The 22,701-nt window shown below is 35.3% G+C and overlaps 1 protein-coding gene across 1 annotated transcript; it reads right to left on the bottom strand.

Moving 5' to 3' along the window:
- Positions 1–406: 406 nt before the first annotated feature.
- Positions 407–21,323, bottom strand: LOC144448377 (patatin-like phospholipase domain-containing protein 2). Its single transcript, XM_078138599.1, has 8 exons — positions 21,005–21,323; positions 11,048–11,280; positions 7,195–7,260; positions 6,357–6,633; positions 5,719–5,910; positions 4,803–4,914; positions 3,667–3,786; positions 407–3,263 (listed from the first exon to the last, which is right to left on the bottom strand). The coding sequence occupies exons 1-8, from the start codon at positions 21,162–21,164 to the stop codon at positions 2,915–2,917; spliced, it is 1,509 nt and encodes a 502-aa protein (XP_077994725.1). The 5' UTR covers positions 21,165–21,323; the 3' UTR covers positions 407–2,914.
- Positions 21,324–22,701: the final 1,378 nt, after the last annotated feature.

Below are 22,701 nucleotides of genomic sequence, written 5' to 3'. Positions count from 1 at the left end.
AATCCCCACCGGTATCTTCTTGTACACTGTTTTTAAGTGTGTAGTTACCAATCATTTCGCTCCCCATTTTCCCACCCAATCATTTCACACTTCATGTTCTCATCACCCAACGATTTCACTTCATGTTCTCATCAACCAATCATGTCACTCCATTTTCTCAACTAATCATTTCACACTCCATGTTCTCATCAACCAATCATTTCACTTTCCATGTTCTCATCAACCAATCATTTCACACTCCATGTGCTCATCAACCAATCATGTCACTCCATTTTCTCATCAACCAATCATTTCACACTTCATGTTCTCATCAACCAATCAATTCACTCCATTTTCTCATCAACCAATCACTTCACACTCCATTTACTAATCAACCAGTCATTTTAACACTTAGACAAACTGTTCCATATTTTATTTACAGGTAAATCTGAGTGGATTAAAATTGACAAAACACTGCCTTCTAGTTCAAATACGGTAAATGACAGAATTGAATGCGTCAACCTAAGACACACATTTTGACCTATGACCGTCCTTTCATATACATTCATTCCAATTCTCAGTACCTGCAATAGCATTTTACCTCATGCTAGAGAGTCCAAATAGATCAAGAAGGTTGACTTATTCTCACGTACACACACATATAAGAATGCATGTGAAATGTGTGGAGCTGAAGTTATGGTGTCGACCAAGAAATCAAATGTCCATTATTTGATGAGGTTCCTAGGCAGTAATGTTCTATTTCAGGTACCAAGAATTTAATTTGTTTCAACTGTTTTTGTCAAAAGAGGAGATTAAGTGTTGGCAAAATTGGCATTACAGATGATAGGAAGTTTGATTGACAATTCAATGTTCATCATATATTGTATATCATATAGTGTGTCATAATATTGTACATAATATATTGCATCATATCATATCATGTATATTATATATCATATATACTGTATTGTATCGTATCATACCAAACCATATCATATATCATGTATGTCATATATTAGATCATATATCATATCATATATATCATATCATATCATATATCATACCATATCATATATTGTATCATATAATATCATATTGTATATCATATAGTGTCATAATATTGTATATAATATATTGCATCATATCATACCATATATATTATATATCATATATCGTATTGTATCGTATCATACCATACCATATCATATATCATGTATATCATATATTTGATCATATCATATCATACCATATCATATATCGTATCATGTATTATGTTGTAGCATATATTGTATCGTATCATATCATATATCATACCATATCATATATATTGTTTCATATCATATCAACGGCACCATATAATATATTTTATCTCATACCATATCATATATCACATAATTATCATATCAGATTCATGATATCCACATCATATGTATAATACCATATCACAGCATATCTATAACACAAATAATAAATTAAATTTCTCTTTTCAAAAATGTAAATTATATTATAAATTTTAAATTTCTTAAAAAACAAAAAAGTCATAATTTGACAATATTTCCTGAATGAAAGTATTTATATGTAGATTTTAAGAAATTTTCTCAACAGACAAGAATTTATTTTTGTTCTTGGTGTTGAAGGCATACAGATGAATACTAAGTTCATATATTTTGTAAAAATCTACCATTAAGTTGGTATAGTAATAAAGATCAAAGCTTTTAAAACCCTGATAATTGTAACTTTACATCATTCTCTCTAAAAATGGATCACTGTTTTTAAAATACTCTTCAATATGCAAATCAGTATGCAAATTTTAATCTTCATCAACTTGGCTTTGTACCCCAAGATTGTACGATGACAGAGCCTGACTTAGGAGGGCCAGTAATCTGTACTATCGAGGTCAGCAACAAAAACCTTTATCTTGGCTGTAAAGGTTTTATCATATACGGTTACCATGCCTACTGACGTGGAAACATCATTTGAATCACAAAACCATATAAATTGACAGTGAAACATTATTTTGCATAAAATTGTACAGTGACAGAGAGAAAATACAGGCCAAATCACTATGGCAACAGATATCAATGAGTGCATCACTTGCCATATTTGGGCAGAGTTAGACTGTAAGATACGTCGTGACATTCCGCCCTCACTGGCCTCCTCTCAAATCTGACGTCATGTTCATTTGAACGCCTTATATTGTGTACGTGCCTGTGATTGGAAGAGTGCAATTCGATACAGATGTGGGAAGGTTGGCCGATGTGTGAGGGCGCCCTATCATGACGTACCTTACAGACTAGGGCAAAGTATGCCAGTGTGTGATACAGAAAATTATTGCACGGTTTGATGTGCGTGTGATCTCCATTGGATTACAATAGAAGTAATACTAGGTACATAGTAACGTACTTTACTTCCTAAAATATATTGTAGGCAAGTATCGTTTTATATTCAGAATTCAGGATATAAAGTAATTTTCAACAATAAAATTAGTTATTATATAAAAGGCAGTATCCTGAGATGGACGACTTGTAAATTATAATTTATCCAATACTTGAATATTTTCCCGAGTTCAACTAGTTTGTCAGTGTCTAAATGTTATGTAGTATTGAGACTGGTACACTGCGTTATTTGTACAATGTATTAACTATTACTAAGTACATGTTCATGACTTGATGTTTTCTTTTTTCCACTTTTACTTATGAACATATTGTGACTTTTGACAAGGCATTCATGTTTACAAATCTATGTATTATGTTCTTATAAAGTAACACAGTCAGCAAATTGATGTACATGTACCATAAAGAAACTCAAAGGTAATTGAATGACAGTTTAAAATCTATCACATAGGTTATCTTTACATGACTATGCTAGCCTATAGTTCCTGATATCATCATTACATCTACTGCAGATTATCCTACATCTACCACGGCATCTGATATCAATGGGAATCAATAGTGGTCTGATGTAAATGATGTGATCTTCGGATATTCTCCATTTCGTAATTTGCTTTGACGTCTAGTTCCTGACTAACACGTCTTTTCAAATCAATGTTTGACATAAGTAAACCATTGTCATTTTCATCACTTAAATCACACACTTCTTCTTCAGATGAGTTAAAATCAACACCTCCTATTTGCCATTGGACTCTCCTTGGTTTCCTCTGGTCATTCTTAATTCCCATTGCAAACTGTAAATGTAAACGGTTATCTCTCTCTTCCACAGTGATGTCAGCATAGCGTTGGTCTTCCATGATTTGACTTTCTGTGATTGCTAGCTGACAGCTAAACCTACAAAGAAGGACAGAGAAAATATCTCAATCAATGCTTTCATTATTACATAATTATCTGCACATGTTTATTCTGTAAGTCACCCCAACACAGACTGTTTCCCAAGGGCAAAATGTGTCAGCACAACAGTGATATTTGCACTGTAATGCAATACCGAAAATAATGTATCAAATTATCACACAATCAATTCACATACACATGAAATCACAGATTCTGAATAATATTTTGCAAAATTGTCTAACTCCATGATTAATGGGTTCCAATGTGGATACTCGGGTATTTGCATGTGCTTAAAGACTATGTCCCTTTAATTAAAATCCATCAAGTTACAGACTGTGGCCCCATTATTCAAAACTAATCAAGTTACAGACTGTGTCCCTTTAATCAAAGAAAGCCTTCTTACCTTGCACTATAGTCATGTCTTCCACTCTCAATATGATGAACAATGTACTTGGCAACATTCCATACAAAGTAAACAAAGGCTTGAAAGTCTTCTGGTAAATATGGCAACCAATCAATAAACCTGTTATGATAATAAGAAATAGTGCATTAGAAACAGAAACCAAATTTATGATTAAAATAAAATGATGTATCATACTGTGTCGTATTGTATTGTATTGCATTGTGTTATATTGTCACAATACCATATTATATTGTATTGTACCATATTGTATCCTATCTTATCATACTGTATCACATTGCACCATATTATATCATATCGGTATTTATCTCAAGTTAGGTGGTCAAAATAGAACAAGAAGGTTGACTTAGTCTCAGTACCTGTGATAGCATTTTATCTCAAGCTAGGTGGCCAAAATAGAACACAAATTTTGACTTATTCTAAGTACCTGTAATAGCATATTATCTCAGGCTAGGTGGTTAAAAAATAGAACAAGAAGGTTGACTTATTTTCAGTACCTGTAATAGCATTTTATCTCAAGCTAGGTGGGTCAAAATAGAACAAGAAGGTTGACTTATTCTCAGTACCAGTAATAGTATTTTATCTCAAGCTAGGTGGTCAAAATAGAACAAGAAGGTTGACTTATTCTCAGTTCCTGTGATAGCATTTATCTCAAGCTAGGTGGTCAAAATAGAACAAGAAGGTTGACTTATTCTAAGTACCTGTAATAGTATTTTACCTCATGCTAGAGGGTCAAAATAGAACAAGAAGGTTGACTTATTCTAAGTACCTGTAATAGTATTTTACCTCATGTTAGAGGGTCAAAATAGAACAAGAAGGTTGACTTATTCTCAGTACCTGCAATAGTATTTTATCTCAAGCTAGGTAGTCAAAATAGAACAAGAAGGTTGACTTATTCTCTGTACCTGTAATAGTATTTATCTCAAGCTAGGTGGTCAAAATAGAACAAGAAGGTTGACTTATTCTCTGTACCTGTAATAGTATTTATCTCAAGCTTGGTGGTCAAAATAGAAGAGAAAGGTTGACTTATTCTCTGTACCTGTAATAGTATTTATCTCAAGCTAGGTGGTCAAAATAGAACAGAAAGGTTGACTTATGAATATATCTATATGTCTTACCTTGCTAAAAAGTTGTATGCAACTTGTAATGGCAGAGTATACGGCAGTGTAGCATAGGATATCATCCATGATAGTGTACTGTTATTGCCTGACTTACTGGCAGCATGAAGAGCTGTCAAAATAACAACATGTCAACATTAGGATCTTTTATTAGAAAGTTTTATTAACTTCACTTAGATCTTCATAAAATCCATAATCTGATCTTAATCCAATTCTAGTCAATTTATCCATGTCTGATTGATAATCTTTCCATAAAGTTTCGTCTAAATCCATACATAACTTGTTGACATATCCTGTTCATGAATAAACAAACACAGACAGAGTCAGTCAGACAGACAGACAGACAGAGACAGACTTAGACTTGCAAATTCAGACAGACAGACTTACAGATTTAGAAAAAAACAGACAGACAGACAGACAGACAGACAGACAGAGACAGACTTAGACTTGCAGATTCAGACAGACAGACAGACAGGCTTACAGATTTAGAAAAAAACAGACAGACAGACAGACAGAGACAGACTTAGACTTGCAGATTCAGACAGACAGACAGACAGACAGACAGACAGATTTAGAAAAAAACAGACACAGACAGACAGACAGACAGACAGACAGACAGACAGACAGAGACAGACTTAGACAGACAGACAGACAGACAGACTTGCAGATTCAGACAGGCAAACAGACTTACAGATTTAGAAATAAACAGACAGACAGACAGACACAGACAGACAAACAGACAGACAGACTTAGAGACACAGACAGACTTACAGAGACATAGGCATAGATACAGAGATAAACTTACAGATTGAGAGACAGGTTTACAGAGACACAGACAGGTTTACAGAGACATTGAGAGACAGACCAACAAACAAGGGTGAAAACATAAAATCCGTCCCAAGTATTCAAGTCTTACCTTCTAATACTGGTTGAGGTAGATTATCAATCAACGCAACTTCTTCCTTCCTTTCCTTACAATCCGTACATTGTTGCATTTCTTCTAAAAGATAGTCTTCATCATCCTCATCATCTGACACTGCTGGGTCAGAGGTCAAATTGACCTCACTCAGTGACCTCAAACTAATATGTCTGTTACAACTTACAAGACCTAAAAGAAAACAGAAGGAATCATGGGATTGGTGCTTTGGATCTTATTGGATAATGGGATTGGTTGCTTTTGATCACATGACATGGTAGGAGGTCAAATTGAGTTCACTCAGTGGTCTCACACTAATTTGTTGGTTACAGCTAAAGTAAAAAAACCAAAAAGAAAATACAAGAGATAGGATTGGCTGCGTTTGATCACATGACATAGTAATGATGGATCAGAGGTCAAATCGACTTCACTCAGTCATAATTTCAAACTAACGCGTTTGTTCCAGCTTATACTGAGATGTAAACGCCTGATTTGAAGTCAGAAAATGTGTCATGTGATTTTCCATGAATGACATCCAAAAGTATTCTCACGTGAATCACATCTTTATTTAGAAAGCCAAATGTCGCAACTATTTGTACTTAAATTCAAAACACTGATATTAACAAACAATTACCAACCTCTCTGTTTTAAAAACTTGAGTGCATCCTCAAACCCTTGTCGGCACATCTTTGTCATAATTTCAGGTTCTGGAGGAAAGAGAGCCCTAGACAGTCTGTACAGATTGGTTGGTGTTAGCTGTATACTAGTGTTAGCTAGTGACATGTGTAGATAGTTACTAGTATCATCTGATGGGGGACAGATATCACTCTCTCCAGAGAATGGAGATACTGTAATTGTTGGGTCGTTACCACTGAATGCTGGTAGATTATCACTTAGACCTCCATCTACATAACGCTGTAGAATAGAACAAAACATATCATGAAATTAATGCTGAATAAGACAGCAAATAGACTACAATGTAGGGATGTAAACAAGTGTTTTTGGAGAATTTATATTCTGTGTTTATTCATTCTGTATGTGTATTGTATGTATCTACAATGTATATATGATGTGTGTATGTGTATGTGTATGTGTGTGTGTGTGTATGTATGTACATATATGTATGCGTATGTGTACGTGTATGTGTATGTGAATGTGAGTCGGCAGTCTGTTACAATCTGGTTAAAATGATCAAGGAAGGAGGGTAGGTTAGTGAAGAGTAGGGTAAGGGAGGGGAGGTAAGGGTAGGTATAACACTACCGGTATATAACCCTGACACATATACTATTCATAGCATGTCTTTAAAACTAAATGTAACCTTACTCCTAATGTAGACAAATAAATGAACATACGAAAAAAGGTCATGTTCATTAAAACAAACAAATTCCTTGATTTGAAGGAGGCCAGATGAAAGTTGAAGTTCAAGGTTAAACTTTAGGCCATTCATTGATAGTGTAAATATCAATATAGACTTACCACTCCTTTGTATGATGGTGGTATCAACCCTGAATAGAAAGGTACAAATGCACTGCATAATAATACCTAGGAGAGAAAAAACACAGATATATCAATTTACATGCATACATTTAATAAATGAATAGTTCTGAAAACACTGAGTACTAAACTTTAACCAATACACATAGTAGTTTGATAAGGCCAAAAATAAAATAACTGTTTGGTTCTGGTTACCTGACCCCACCTAGCTTTTCACTGCCGCCCCTAAACTTTTTTTTTACGCATTTGAGAAAAAAATAAAATCACAAAAAATTGTGAAGTGTCACTAGAAATAGTGGATGCAGAAACTGACATCAAGTTAAAAAGACACTCTAAAACTGTTCTTCCAATCTGTAATGGCTGTGCATCTGATAGGAAGAAATAACAACACAGAGAACATGTGGAAAACAATGGAAAACCTGAACTAGTCACTTACACATGAAAAAATAAATAAATAAATAAAATTGAGTGTAACCAGACCCACACAATTTTTTTTATTAGGCCTAAACTGACAGCTTTCAACTGTAAATTGTTAGTCTTGTTCACTCTATGATAGATTGCACTGTTTCTAAACAAACTGATCTGAGAACTATAGCTAGTATGTTTGATGATGACAATGTCCTCCCAAGAAATTAACTGAAAATTTCACAAAATGTATACCACTAAAAATATTTTTTTAAATGGGTTTCTGATAACCAGACCGCCCCTAGTTTAAGCCGCCAACCCATAACATTTTTTTAAAAGATAAGAAATTCTTTGTCTTCTTGACCTTCATGCACGTCTGTTTTCTTTTCCCCAGTGATGTCTGTACATATTTCATCAAACTATCACAGAAGGGGTATTCTGACCGACATTTCGTTTGATTTTGAGTTGAAGCAATATTTTTCAAAAATAAAAGCAAATAAGAAGATAAAGTAAAATGAAATAAAATAAAATCCTGACCTAACTACCCTATTTTTTGAGGTCATGTTGTCGGACATACACAATTATTTTTTTTCCACCTAAACAAAACCTGAAGAAACCAAATTGAACACATGTACTATCAGTTTATGTTTCACTGAGGTTTCTAGGCTTTGGAATACAGAGGGGGTATAACAAAGGGGATTTGGCAGGAAAAAAGAGGGGGAGGGGAGGAAAATGCCAAAATGATTAAGTTTAGGATCGTTCTGAAGTCAATACATGGTCATTAAGGACCCTTGGAATGTGGGTCCTTGGAAACAAAGGAAACATTAATTATTAAAACTGACAATTCAGAAGCCATAGCAGTCTGTGTGCAGCAGTGTACGTGGGGAGGGGGGGATCCAATGTGGTAGGGGTGAATTGGTCAGTCACATGTTACTGCATGTGGCATTACATTTGATTTTGCAATAGCCTTTAGATATCAGCACTGTACTGTGTGTATTGTCCATGTCAGTGATTCTTACATAAGACTTGAGACAGTTATATGCTAATTGGTATTCACTAAACTAACTTTGCCAATCAATATCAAACTTCGAAGTACATACATTGTTATACTGAACACAAAATGTAGGTAAGAGGTCAGATAAACACTGTACCACTAACATGACTATCATTAGCCCAGACTAGACACTTACACCACACCACACCACACCACACCACACCACACTTTGATTTTAGCAGGGGTAATATTTCAGCACAGCTGCTGGTAGTAATTTTAGCAAAGTGTTGGTGGTAATATTTCAACACAACTCTTGGTGGTAATTTCAGCACAGCTCTTGGCAAAGCTGTTGGTAATTTTGGCACAGGAGTTTTTGGTAGTAATTATAGCAAAGCGGTTGGTGGTAATTTCAGTACAATTGTTGGTAGTAATTTTAGCACAGCTGTTGGTAGTAATTTAGCAAAGATGTTCATGATAATTTTAGCAAAGATGTTGGTAGTAATTTTAGCACAGCTCTTGGTGGTAATTTCTGCACAGCTCTTGGTCTTTATTTAAGCAAAGATGTTGGTGATAATTTCAAATGTACAACAGATTTCTGTGCAAGATCTGCCATGGCTTGGTGTGTTCTTGAGATAGCAACACCAAGACAAGTCTATGGGTGTAGAGAACGTCTTGCGACAGTAACACCAAGACAAGTCTCTGGGCTACAATATTATCTCATTATTTTATCAAAGTAATTATAATTTACTACATTTGTCTAGCTTGATATCAAAGAGAATGATCTATTAGCATCTTGAACTGGATGGGTTCCTTGGTATGATTAGTTGTACAAGTAAAATGAAACTATGCTACAGAAAAGATGAGAATGACTACTTGAAGAAAACATTTAATATAGTTACTCCAACAAATATGAAAAGTAACACCCTAAACTGCACTATAGAAATGTATTAAAATCCTTAAATCAATTCACAAGTCTTACCACATTTTGCCAAATGTACATGAATAATATCAAAAGTACAACACATGTACCGGGTAGGATGGCAACGTGGTCGTAACAATACCATACAGGGACCAGACTACACACATGTATAGTTTGGATCATGTGGATGACAACGTGGTCATGATACCATACAGGGACTAGACTATATGTGTATGATGAATGAAAATTAACAATTAAAATACACCATTGTGTATAGAAATCTAAAAGCTCACATGTAATTTACATATTCCAATTCTTCCGAAATGATTACATTGCAGAACTTATCTAGCTTTTAATCTTCTTGATAACACTTCAACTAAATGGCATACACTTGAATATTTCAACATTGTTTTTGATACACTTGGAGCATTGTCTGTACACACAGACCATCTAAGCCATATTAATATTGCTATGCTACTGACACACAGCTCCACACTTCTTGAGACATGTACACTATAATTTGGTGTTTCTTTATTCCTTTATACTAAGTAGTGACTCACTAGAAAATCTGTTTATCATTTACAATCAGCTATAAACACTTATCATTGTCTTCAAATGTCATGTCAGTCCACATGGAATAAAGTGGTACAATGTATCACCATTATATAATACAACTGATTACCTTTCTTCAACTGATACAAACTGTCTGTCAAAGACACATTGTAGTGTATTTCAAAGCCTTACCACTGGTAAATGGTTTTGTAGTTAAGAGTCAATGTTGTGTAGTTACAAGCAATGCCAGAGACGTTCTGCAATGTTTCTAATAACAGAGTTGTTGTGAAGTCTTTGACTTTGTGGGTTACCCAAGTAATTCAACAATTTGTACCAGTTTTTATTTGACAATGTATATCTGTACTGTAAGTCTGTTGTTTTATTGAAATAAACTAAACTAAACTAAACTAAACTAAACTAAGGGCAGTAAGCAGATAAAATCTACCTGAGTGAATTCCCTAGTCATTTCACCAGGGTTCCCTACCAGTGTTTTTGTTAAGGGTGGTAAGTAGGTAAAATCTACCTGAGTTCCCAAGTCATTTCACTGGGGTTCCTTCCAGTGTTTTTGCTAAGGGCGGTAAGTAGGTAAAATCTACCACAGTTCCCAAGTCATTTTACCGGGGTTCCCTACCAGTGTTTTTGCTAAGGGTGGTAAGTAGGTAAAATCTACCACAGTTCCCAAGTCATTTTACCGGGGTTCCCTACCAGTGTTTTTGCTAAGGGTGGTAAGTAGGTAAAATCTACCCGAGTTCCCCTGTCATTTTACCGGGGTTCCCCACCAGTGCTTTTGTTAAGGGTGGTAAGTAGGTAAAATCTACCCGAGTTCCCCTGTCATTTTACCGGGGTTCCTTACCAAAATTATGGTACAATGTATTGGCCAGCTTTACCAGATTTCCCCTTTCTGTTATCAGGATTCCCCAACCTTAGAAAAAACCCTGAATAACAACAGAAATTAATTGACTTACCTGAATTAAATCTTCCCTGGTTTCAAACTCAGACATCATAACATTAGCGCCATCAGACAATCTTGTTAACGATATAAATAAACGTCCACTGGCTTTAAGATGTGCATCTTTTGGTAAAACTTTACGTAAACCATCTTGTAGAATTTTAGAAACATTAAAACTTGGATGAAGTGGTCCTAAAGCACGGGAACGAGCTCTAATGACAATTTCCAAAACATCTTCTGTACATTCACCTGTGATGAAAAGAAAATACAAAAATATTACACTGATCAAATATTGTTCCAGAACAAAGAAAATGAAAACAATTATAACTAATTAAGAGATACAGGCTATATTTCCAGCTGTTCCCCCTTCACAACTTGTATTGGTATAATTGGTTCATTGGAATAAAAATATTCACAACTGATAGTATTTTTATAGAATTTACCATAAATTTTAGCTTGTGTAGGTAATTTTTTTTTAGATTAGATTAGATTAGATTAGATTACATTAGATTAGATTGGATATAATTTTATTACAACTGTATAGAAAATTGACAATTTTATTTGAAGTGTAATAAATGATATTACAGAAGACTACAATTAAATAGGCTAATGTTATTAGTATATAAATTATAACTTTATAAGTAAAAGAATTTTCTTGATTGAGTTTAGATATATATAGAGAACAATTATTGATTGATTGTTGATTGATATTTTCCCAAATATTTTCTTTATTGATCAAGAGTATATCACTTTTTATACCACTTAAATTAATGAAATTAATTGCCTGATGAAACTAATTAGCATAATAAATTAACATAACCTGATTATATTACCAGTGAACTATTTCTGTAGTCTCAGTTCATCGGAATCGTTATGTTCTCATTTTGTTGGTTACGTTCTAATTATTTTTACACTTTTTTCTCACTTTGAACTACATTCCTGTCTTTTAATAAAATCAAATTCATGTTGAAGCGACCTTCTTAATGTTGGTTGAGTTCACTTGCTAGGAATCATTACTGTCATATGTCATCAATATTGTACAAAGGAGGAAAATCAATGTGTGTTTTGTATAACTTCTATACATGCAATGCCCCAAACTAAATAGTACATGTTTCTTATTCTTCCATCGATATGTAGTCATTGAGGTTTCTGGTACAAGACAGAATATTTCATGTTGTATACCTCAAAATGTACATGTACGTAGTTAATACAATATATGGTATACTACTGCACATGGTAACAACATGACTGTTACATGGCAGGTGTGTGTGTGTGTGTGTGTGTGTGTGTGTGTGTGTGTGTGTGTGTGTGTGTGTGTGTGTGTGTGTGTGTGTGTGTGCATGCGTGCGTGCATGCGTGCGTGTGTGCGTGAGTGTGTGTGTGTGTTGGTCAAATGTTCTAGATTACAGTTGCCAATATAGGTACAGCAGCACAATATGTTTACAGAGTCAACCAACTCCAACCACAATATATTATTTCGAAGGCTGACAGCTGTACATTGCCCTGTACAATTATTTTGTTTGTCTTCATTATCTCCAACTGCGATTACCAAAATAGACATACCATAGCAACTACCATACCATAGCAACAACCATGATAGCAACTACAAAAGATACAGTATTCCACATGTTCAGCCTTGTGATTTTCCATGACATTGGAATTTATAAGCAGACACAGATTAACTAATCAAATTTGTTATCAGACTCAGATAAACCAATCAAATTTGCAGTCATGAGACTCGGATAAAATTGCTATCTTCACATGGATACATGTACACATTGAGCTTTAGACATTTGACTAGATGATTTAACAATTTTGTGACTTCTATTCCAGAAAATCTTTGTCCCAGAGTTCCATTGTTTCATTATCTACTTCTGACATTAATTTGTAAAATTTGTTACATTATAGTACAATTGTAATTTTATGTAAATAAGATAATAATATGTTGTAGGTTTATCATTTCTGACAATAAACCTCATTATTAATCATAATTATCATAATCATTATTTGCTAATGTCATGTGAATGAAAAAAAATGTAATCATCAATGCCTTATTTTTAAGGTTTCATCTTGTGAATTAATGAAATATGTTTGCATGTCACTAAACTCACAACTGGTGCTAACGATACAATGATGGGTTTACATTTACAACTAGTAACATTGAAGTAAAGCACTTTCTCTGAGCTACACTTATTTACAACATTCAGGTTACAATTAGTAATATTGAAGTAAAGCACTTTCTCTATGTGCTACACTTGTTTATAACATTCACATCAAGTGTAAAAGTATACTGTTTCAATTGGTTTATTTACAAGCCTAGCATGTGGCCTTTCTGATGTGGTGACCTGGCAAATGAAACACAGTATACTTTTACACTTGATATTGCTGCTATAAACAATTGTGGTACATACAGAAACACTTTACTTTGGTGTTATGGGTTGTAATACACAAATTCTAATGCAACAATATTTGCGCGAACATAAACAAACCACGCCATAATTTGAAAATAAGCAAGAATACCACAATTTCCCAGCCTGGCAAGAACACTGCACCATTTTTGCAAGTGAGAGCACATTTTTCTGCTGGTGCGATGAAAAACCTATGGATGTGGCATAAGGGATATGGGTATTAATCATTCATGAGTAATGACATCACAACAATCGAACAACGGGTGTTAAACAGTTATGCAATTATCAAGACAAACCAATGTCATTCCATCATATCAATAACATGACTAATAACTGATAATTCCATAATAACATCCATAAAGCCTTAACATTAATATCAATAACAAGGCCACATTTGTTTTGCTCTCTATCAAATCAATGTTATCATAACTATCATAACAGAAACACGATTAATGACACAACCACTAAACATTAATATCTATAACAAGGTCTGATTATCTTCGTCACTGCCGATGCAAATCTGTCATTTCATTGCCATATCAAGTCTTAGTCTGTAAGGTACGCCATGACAGGGCACCCTCACACATCGGCCAACCGCTACCATGACGTATCTTACAGTCTAATCAAATCTCTAAACAATGTGAAACCAATAATTGCGATATCTAAAATAACAACATACCCACAGCATGCCCGGCAATTAGATGTTATTCCCCAATATTTTTCTTTGTTCAGCCAAGGAAAATATGAGTGACTTAAGGGGCCTTGTCACTATGAGTCTAGAGACGTGTAGTGACATACCTCAGGTCGCAAGTATTTTCCGGCTGAATAAAGAAAATATTGAAAAAAATCAAATATAAAAATATTGAAGAATAACATAATTATACCAATGGTATTCGTAACACAGTAGAACCAGTGACGTAGACACATGTTGTCGTGACTTAGATCAACCAGAGTATATATTCCATATTTTTTGTTCAACTTGGCTTGTGCATGGTATAATAGTTAATATCCAATATTAATATTCATGACAAGGTCACCCCTACCAATCACTACACATCATGAACTACGCAATGCCATCATAAACACGTAGTATCTATAGCGAGATCTAACAAAGGCCGTGGTGATACGCACCTATGATGACAAAGTTGTATGAAAACCATGTGGATAAGACCTTAGCTGCGCCATTGTGATATGATTACTAGAATTCTGCATTGATTGAAAACACTATAACTATAAATTGCAGTCCCTACTCATCATACACAAAAACTGGGGCCACTCTCAAATTCGGGAATATTTTTAATCTGTAGCATCAGGCTTTTAGTCTTTGTTTTTTTCCTTGCTCCATCGTCAATACTTTAGTATCTATGTTAATTATTTATGTATCAACATGAATACTATCAATTCCAAGGTTTTTGTGATTGGCAAATAATAATAAAGAGCAGACCGGCCAAACAGCACTATCATGAGACTGTTGCGTTGTCATATAATAGTTACGCACTTCAAACAAAGCTTAGCATTGACTGAGGTCAGATTTGAAAAACGGTCAAATTCACAATTTCAGTAAAAATTAATCAAACTTATACCAATGACAACAATAACCTTAAATGTAACAAATAACCATCCTTTATCGCTCAAACTGACAGCATTCAAATCAGTTAGAAGTATCTTGATATCCAAGATGGCCGAAAACTTGTTAGTAGCGGCTAGGTCAGTACGCTTCATGCTTACTGCACGTAACTCACCTAAATTGACATCGCAAAGCAATATACATCCAACAATACTGCCAGCAGATGCACCTGCCACTCTCCCAACTACTTTGGGTGCTAGCTCCTTCAAACAAATGGCAACACCAACGTGATATGCAATGAGAAATCCTGCACCACTGAAGGAAATATCCATGATACTACCCTCAATCTACGTTTAAAAGTTACAAAATATTGTCTGAACTTGACCTTTGTACAAATTTAGGTTTATAACAGAATTATAAATAGAAAAGAATCTATGTTTGCAAACAAAATTAAGTCATGTGATACCCTGTTTGACTTGACATTGGATTAGACAAGTCATGTGACCTGTATGCGTCATATTCTAGTGTAAGACACATAAAAATGTTGACATTAATGGCTTTATAAAACTAACCCTTCACTAACAACAGCTGTCATGCACAGAAACAACTATATCAATAATTTTGCAATGGTTCATTCTATGACAGTAAGTATTCACTAATTTTGTTTTGTCTTTTAGTCATCTTGGTTTATCAAATAGATATAGAATTCTATATTTTGATGTAAAAACAAATCTACCGATAGATCGCATTTGTCATGTGACTTATTATCATACAATGTGTATATGAATGCCATGGGGTCATGTGATCTAATGATACACTGCCAATGAACTAAACAGTAGTTCTCAGACAAGAAATAGCAATTGGTCATGTAACCATCAGATGACTAAACTTGTAATCATACAGTAACTACATGCATATTCGGTGTGTTCACATAAAATGAAGGACAGTCCAGATAACTGGCCTGCTTTATTTCTGCATTGGATAACAACAAATTTATCTTTCTAATAAAAGCATTGATTAGATGTATCCAAACCGAACTCACCAGAAATTTTTGAAAAATGTTGAACAGAAATATTCCAATTACATTAAATTTCGCTAATGTTTGATTTATTTGATTGTATTAAAATTTATTAATAAATATTCTATTATTGCTGAAAAAGATAATATAATGTAATAAGAAGACTGTCATTATTAGCAACCAGTGTGCAAAATTAACGCTGGTCCATTGGTCCGAGAGACCGACAGAGTTCTGTTCGTACCAACAGTTTTTCAGAATTACAAAAACTTGTCGGTCCTTATGACCAATTGGAATCTGGAGTAAATAATAACATTTATTCAATAATATATCCAATTTTACCTACATGAAATTAACCTGTCAAGCATCAGAGCTAGCTCACTAGTGTTGTCGTCAATGTTGATATCAATTCTACATATGGTGAAGCATACAGCGTATATTTATGTTACAAATCACATGATTGGTTGAATTTCTCTAATTATTAATGTGTCTTGACTAATCAGAACGTCTTAGACATTCAGACTCATTTTACGCATCGCATGCATCTTTTCACCACAATCACTGTAAAGTTTACAGTTAGAAGTATACAAAACCTTTAATGTATTTGAGATAGTTCCATGTTGTATTTGTAAGTATGTGGCGATCGATACTTAGAAGGCGGCAATGAGCCTCCGAAGAAGAAGACAAAACAGAGAGAAAGCAAGCTTAAGAAAGATGCCAACAGCAGAAAGAATCCAGTAGGAACAGAAGATGATTGTTTCAAGCTGCTTGACAGATAGCTGCAATAAAGGTAGTGTTTGTTGTAATTTTAAGGACTTTTTCTTCTGTGCTTTTTTTCATTCCAATTTTAACTGGAAGCAACATTATAATTATCTCCGATGCTAAAGTATGACCAATTGAGAACTTCCCAACCTCGAAAATCCGAGGTTAGTTAATATGCTAAGCTGTTAGAAATGTGTTAATTGGCCTCATCATCTATATCAACAGAAATAAAGAAGTGTCGGGTATTTGCATAATCTTCTTGTCCATCTTTTCATTGTATGCATGGTGCGCTCAGACCACTATAGAAAGAGGTTGTCTTGCTGCTAGACGTTCGGGCTTCTCCCGACGAAGTTCGCTGTGACGGCGAACGCCCATCCTTGTCGTATTGTAAATTCGGAATAACACCTGAGGTCTAGCAGCTAGACTAGGACATGAGTAGCTGTGGCCAGATTCATAGGAAGTATTTATAGTAGGAGCACAGAAACTTCAAAGGCTTATTTATTCTTTATTGTTTAGTATAATGTCGTAGCGTTATTTTACAAATTGTGACGCGAACTTGGCCGCTTTATAATGAACACGCAGGACAATAGCCACCTTAGCTCTGAAATATGATTTGAGAACTCTCTGTCAGCAGTTGTGTCGCAGTTCTCTGAGTGCACATTTCCAAACTTTGACCCGTCTTTTTTACACCTGACCCCATGAAGACGCGACATTACACAAATATCCATTATCGGATAAAATCTGATTTTAGACTCTAGGTTAGATGCTTGCTCTGATTCACTTTTTATGATATTATCCTATAAAAAGTACTCTGTACGTGCGAAGAGTAATATTAGAGTCTAAAATTCGATTTTGTTGGCGTCTGTCAAATCGCTACCTAATCTTGCTGCTAGATGTTCGTGCTTTCTTTCGATACTAATTACTATAAGCGAACGCAGTTCGCAGTGAGGGCTTGCCTTGGATGTTCCATCCTCGATAGCGATGTTCGGTCGTGTGTCGTATTGTATCGGAAGAACATCCGAGGTCTAGCAGATAGACTAATCGCTACCATGAAAAGAGGCCAATGGTTTGCGTGATGTTGAAAATAAAACATCCATATGATTAATATATTGAAACGGCTTAGTGAATACACACAACTAGCACTATAAACGGAGATGTGTTCCAACTCAGACTCAGACCACTAATGAATATTTTCAGTGATCTGAGGTTACACAGACAAGGAACACAAAATTGCAGTCCCGTGCTTTTAAGTTTTATAATGTTTTGCACTCGCAAATCCGTGATCAAAGAATGTACACTTGCTATTGGATCCAGGATGAATAAAGTTTAAACGTTGTAAACCTTTCTCGAATATATTCTGACAGTGATGTTGAATTTGAGGGAAAATTCTGTTTGACAATAGAATAGACTAGCCAAGATTACTGACTACATAGCTCTTCAATGTAAGTGTGAGCAGTGAAGTGAAAACAGCTAGTGTACTTCCCGTTTCTCGGACAAGGCAACATTATATCGCCCTTCACATGCTATTGTTTGTAATTGATAAAACAAAAGGCGTTCTATGGAATATCATATCCCTTCGTCGCTAAAATTAACAGAGACGAGAAAATGACGGAAATGCAAGTTATCGAACATTCAGGACAAACACCTTTTTCAGTTAGAAAAACTTCCCTTTTTGAAATGGAGATTAGTCCCCAGCATCATTTTCACAAACCTGCGAAGAGGCCTTGATTGACACAACATTGTACAGTCATGGACACAGTCTATCTGAGAGACATTCCTTACTGTTCACAAATACAGACATTTCTACTAGGCTACATCCATTTCGTAGGGTCTATGATCCATCTCAGACCGGTTGACCACTAGTGGTCTGAGGGTCCATGTCGCACTGCTTGCATACGGAGTAAGTCGCCTACAAAGAGACAGTTGTGAAACCTGGGCTTACCTGAAATGCTAGTATAGTAGTAACTAAAGATTTAACGCATCTGTGTTCAAATATCAGCAATAAATCGACTATTTAGTAATTTTACCTCGCCTTGGCTACAAAAGTACTAGTCCCAGTCCGGAGGACCAGAAATCCCGAAATCACAAGTTCAATCGTAAAATTTATGCCCAAGCGGACGTCCGATCAAATGTGGCGGAGTTTGTAAGGCGGGACTTTGAAATCAGTCGGAACTGGAAAAGTTCCGATTTCGACACCTTTTGTGATCGTACCAGCGACTACTATCGTCAAAAAGATGTAAAATGAGTACATATTCGATCGATTGCTAATATTTGATAGCTTTATAAAAAAAATTATATGTAATTATTTTGTTATTGGTGCGAAAGTATTTTGTTTTCGCACTCGCTATAGGACGGTTACTTTTCGTAGGACGGTGTTGAGCGAAACGCGTGCACCGTCTGCAAGCAGGACTGTGAGCCATGGTACAACATCTGAGCACAGACAAGGAACACAGTTTCTTGTCTGTGATGTGAGGTACAACTACTGACCATTATCGGATTGAGAGGTGTCAACGAGTTCCAGCAAGATGCTTAGTTTAGACAAACAAGTTTTATTTACACATAGCCCCAAAGCATAGGCTGGTGGCGTTATTCACCATATGGGTACAGGTGTAAGAAGGTGCTAAAAGGTGTTACTTTTAGCATCGGCAGAATTGTAATGAAACACTACAATTACTGATAGGCAAACGCAAATAGATGAGATCACGCTGAAAACGTGAGTGAGATGTCAGTGTCCTACCCATTTCAAAATACCTCTGAACATTTCTTGGGTCTTGAAGGCTCCATAATTAAGGTCAGAGTTGGAAAATGTCCGATTTTTATTCAGGTAAGGCGTAATTTAACTGGAAAATCCAGTTAGTGATTCAGATCTGCTTTGCTGTCATCTGTTTGCATTAACTTAATGGGATTGTAGCATTTGCTTCCAGTTTAACATCGGGGTAAATTATGTCTGCCAAGTAGCTGCAATAATTGTAGCGTTTGTTGTGATTTTGAAGTTTTTATCTTCTGTGTTTGTGCTTTTTTTACTGTGGTACTGGTATCATAAAGTACAACTTTATCTTTATTTTTTAATTCTAAGGGTCCATTTGTCGAATCCCAAACTTGCTTCCAAATTATTTTTTGTATTATTAGATATTATAAATAATAAAATAAAGAGTGGATATTAAACAATTTGTTGTACTATCTTTTATTTTAGTGTATCAAAAGATATGTTGTATCATATTAAAGTTCCAAATCATCTGATCTGTATGGGATGGGGAATTGATGTAGATACAGGTCGTGAATGTGAACTGCATTGAGTATGGAACAGCAGTTTTCTGTAAGGACCAGCAGCTTTTGCTACATGTCGGTCCTTATGACCAGTAGTCATTTTCCCTTAGTTCACACACTGTTAGCACCCCCCCCCACCCACCCACACACACACACACACTCACACAACACAAATATCTTCATGTCATTGAACCTCAGTGCCCACCACGTTTTCCCAAGGCTCTTGTAATATGCGACATGGAAGACATTTTGTCTAGTCTGGACGAGACGAGTTCCAAGCTATATCAACATTTATAACATTAGTGCAATCACAGACAAGTATATACTGTAACAGTACTTCTTAGTTGTCTGTGGTGCAATCTGCCCATTGTCCTCTTTGCAATCACTGGAGACTTAACAATGCATGTGTGACAATAGTTTCTCACATTTATCTACTTGCGAGTCGCGATGCTCTTCAAAGAGTTTGGCGACCTCTCCAGTAACTGAGACACAGCAACAACATGAACAACCGATTGGCTCAGGAAAGCCACACCTTACATTTGCCCCACACGGCGACCAATCAAATTGCTGAAACAATCGCACTACTTGTCCAGCAACAAAGGTCGTTGGCATTCTGCCAACCACAGTGTGTACGTACATGATGAGGCCATGACGAGGATGTCAAGGCGAAAACTACCATATATCTATGTGTTAAACATGACAAGAAATATATTTAAAATGAAACTCCGACTCTTAGTTTATTTTCTATTCGCTGAATCGGTACTCGCAGTCCATATGCCTACGTCGATCATTCACATGTCATAAATATCAAAGCGTAAATTTATGATTTACGACAAAACGAAAAAATAAAGTCGTATGTTGATATCGTTATTATTAGTTGAATTTATAAAAGGTGGAATTGAACTTATTGGCCATAAAATCTGGCGATAAAAGACAATATTGTAATACGCTTACCTAAATCGACGTCTTCACTGACTAAGACACAGCCCGCCAAACCTCCCGCAGAAGCACCGGCTACTTTACCGACCAGATCGGGGGCATGTTCCCTGAAACAACTTGCCACGCCGACATGATAAATACCTAGAAAACCGCAGCCGGAAAACGATAAATTCATATTTAACAAAAAATATAAACACCACCACTACGCGATCTGTCGTGTGTCTTGACTGTGACACTCTCGTCTAGAGATGCATGTTCTGATAAATGTGGACTTCGCACATTTTTGTATGGTCACGTTACGATTACAATCTTGTACTTGTAGCAATCCTTGATCCTGTTACTGGAATCAGTAATGTTTACAACGAACGTCATTGTCACATGACTTAAGTACCGCTTGTTGATTGGCTTAACGGGACACACCACTACACATCGTCACGTGAGAAAGGCAAAACAAAAGCGAGGAAAGGTCATCACACTTTCATAACACGATTCTAATTCTCTGGTTATTTTGATTTCTACTCAGAGCTTCCACAAAAATAACCGGTTTTGATGAATCATGGACGTATCTTCCTTATTCACCTCCATGGATGAAATTAACATGTTTAAAAGTCAACATGACCGTGAAAGATCTAGTGTAAAAGCAACCGACAGAGGGCGCGCCAACGATGGGGTGTCAACCGACATCCCTGACCGCGTACGCGCGACCGACATCATGGACCGACACGCGACATCGCCTCGCTACAAGCCAGGGAATTACTGGTATTCGAGGAACTCAGGCGCTATATTTAATTTAATTGCTATACCTACAATGAACAAACAAACATGCGAGTAACTGATCAGGAAAATCAACTCTGAAAAATTGTATTTATGAATAACACAATATGAATAATAGCAAAACTAATATAATAATTCATTATACATTTATAAAGATGAATTAGATATTGCGATAAAAAAAATTAAAAAATTGTAGCGGCTTATATTGTCAAAATCCAAACTGTTATTGTTCATTCATTCATTCATTCATTCATTCATTCATTCATTCATTCATTCATTCATTCATTCAAATGAAATAAAGCAAAAACGACCCAGGATTGTTCTACAACAAAAGACAAACAGAACGAAGTGTGAAATTTAAAAATAAAAAGATAAAAAGAAAGCTGCAAAATAAAATAAATATAAAATTATTCATAAGACTTAGTTTTCAATAAATCAACCCTAAAAAGTTCCAATGGTTATAAAAATTCAAATTCTATTCTTTAAAAAAATAAATAAATAAATAAATAAATAAATAAATAAATAATATATCAACACAGATTAAAATTGACCCCAGAAACCCAGCACCATATCTCACATTAGAAGTACATTTTTATCAACTTATTCATCAACATCTAGTACTAGTAAATACGAATTTAAAGCTGTTATCATTGAGGGGGGGGGGGACGTTTCCGTCGAAATTTGGTTAGAATTGCGAAAATGAACTTCAGCAATCGCATTGACGTCAGACCAACACCACCCCCACCCCCAAAACGAACGAAGTTTTTGTTTAGCCTGTGTGACATTATGCGATCGTTCCTGCAAAGTCGACATTTACCCTACAAGAAGGCAGTACTTTTGATCGACAGACGAAAATGCTAATGTAATCAAGGATTTGTATCAATTCATAATTTCCGTATATAGTGATACAATTTCCATACAATATGTGATGTTAATTT

This window comes from Glandiceps talaboti, chromosome 17, assembly GCF_964340395.1.
Source record: "Glandiceps talaboti chromosome 17, keGlaTala1.1, whole genome shotgun sequence".
NCBI lineage: Eukaryota > Metazoa > Hemichordata > Enteropneusta > Spengelidae > Glandiceps > Glandiceps talaboti.
This window is presented reverse-complemented; position numbering and strand designations above follow the sequence as displayed.

Coding starts and splice junctions, on each gene's coding strand:
- LOC144448377 (XM_078138599.1), bottom strand. CDS start 21,164: ATGAATTTATCGTTTTCCGGCTGCGGTTTTCTAGGTATTTATCATGTC. Junction 5,911..6,356: donor CAAGTTTTTAAAACAGAGAG/GTTGGTAATTGT, acceptor GTTTTCTTTTAG/GTCTTGTAAGTTGTAACAGA. Junction 4,915..5,718: donor ACCTCAACCAGTATTAGAAG/GTAAGACTTGAA, acceptor TTATTTTGACAG/CTCTTCATGCTGCCAGTAAG.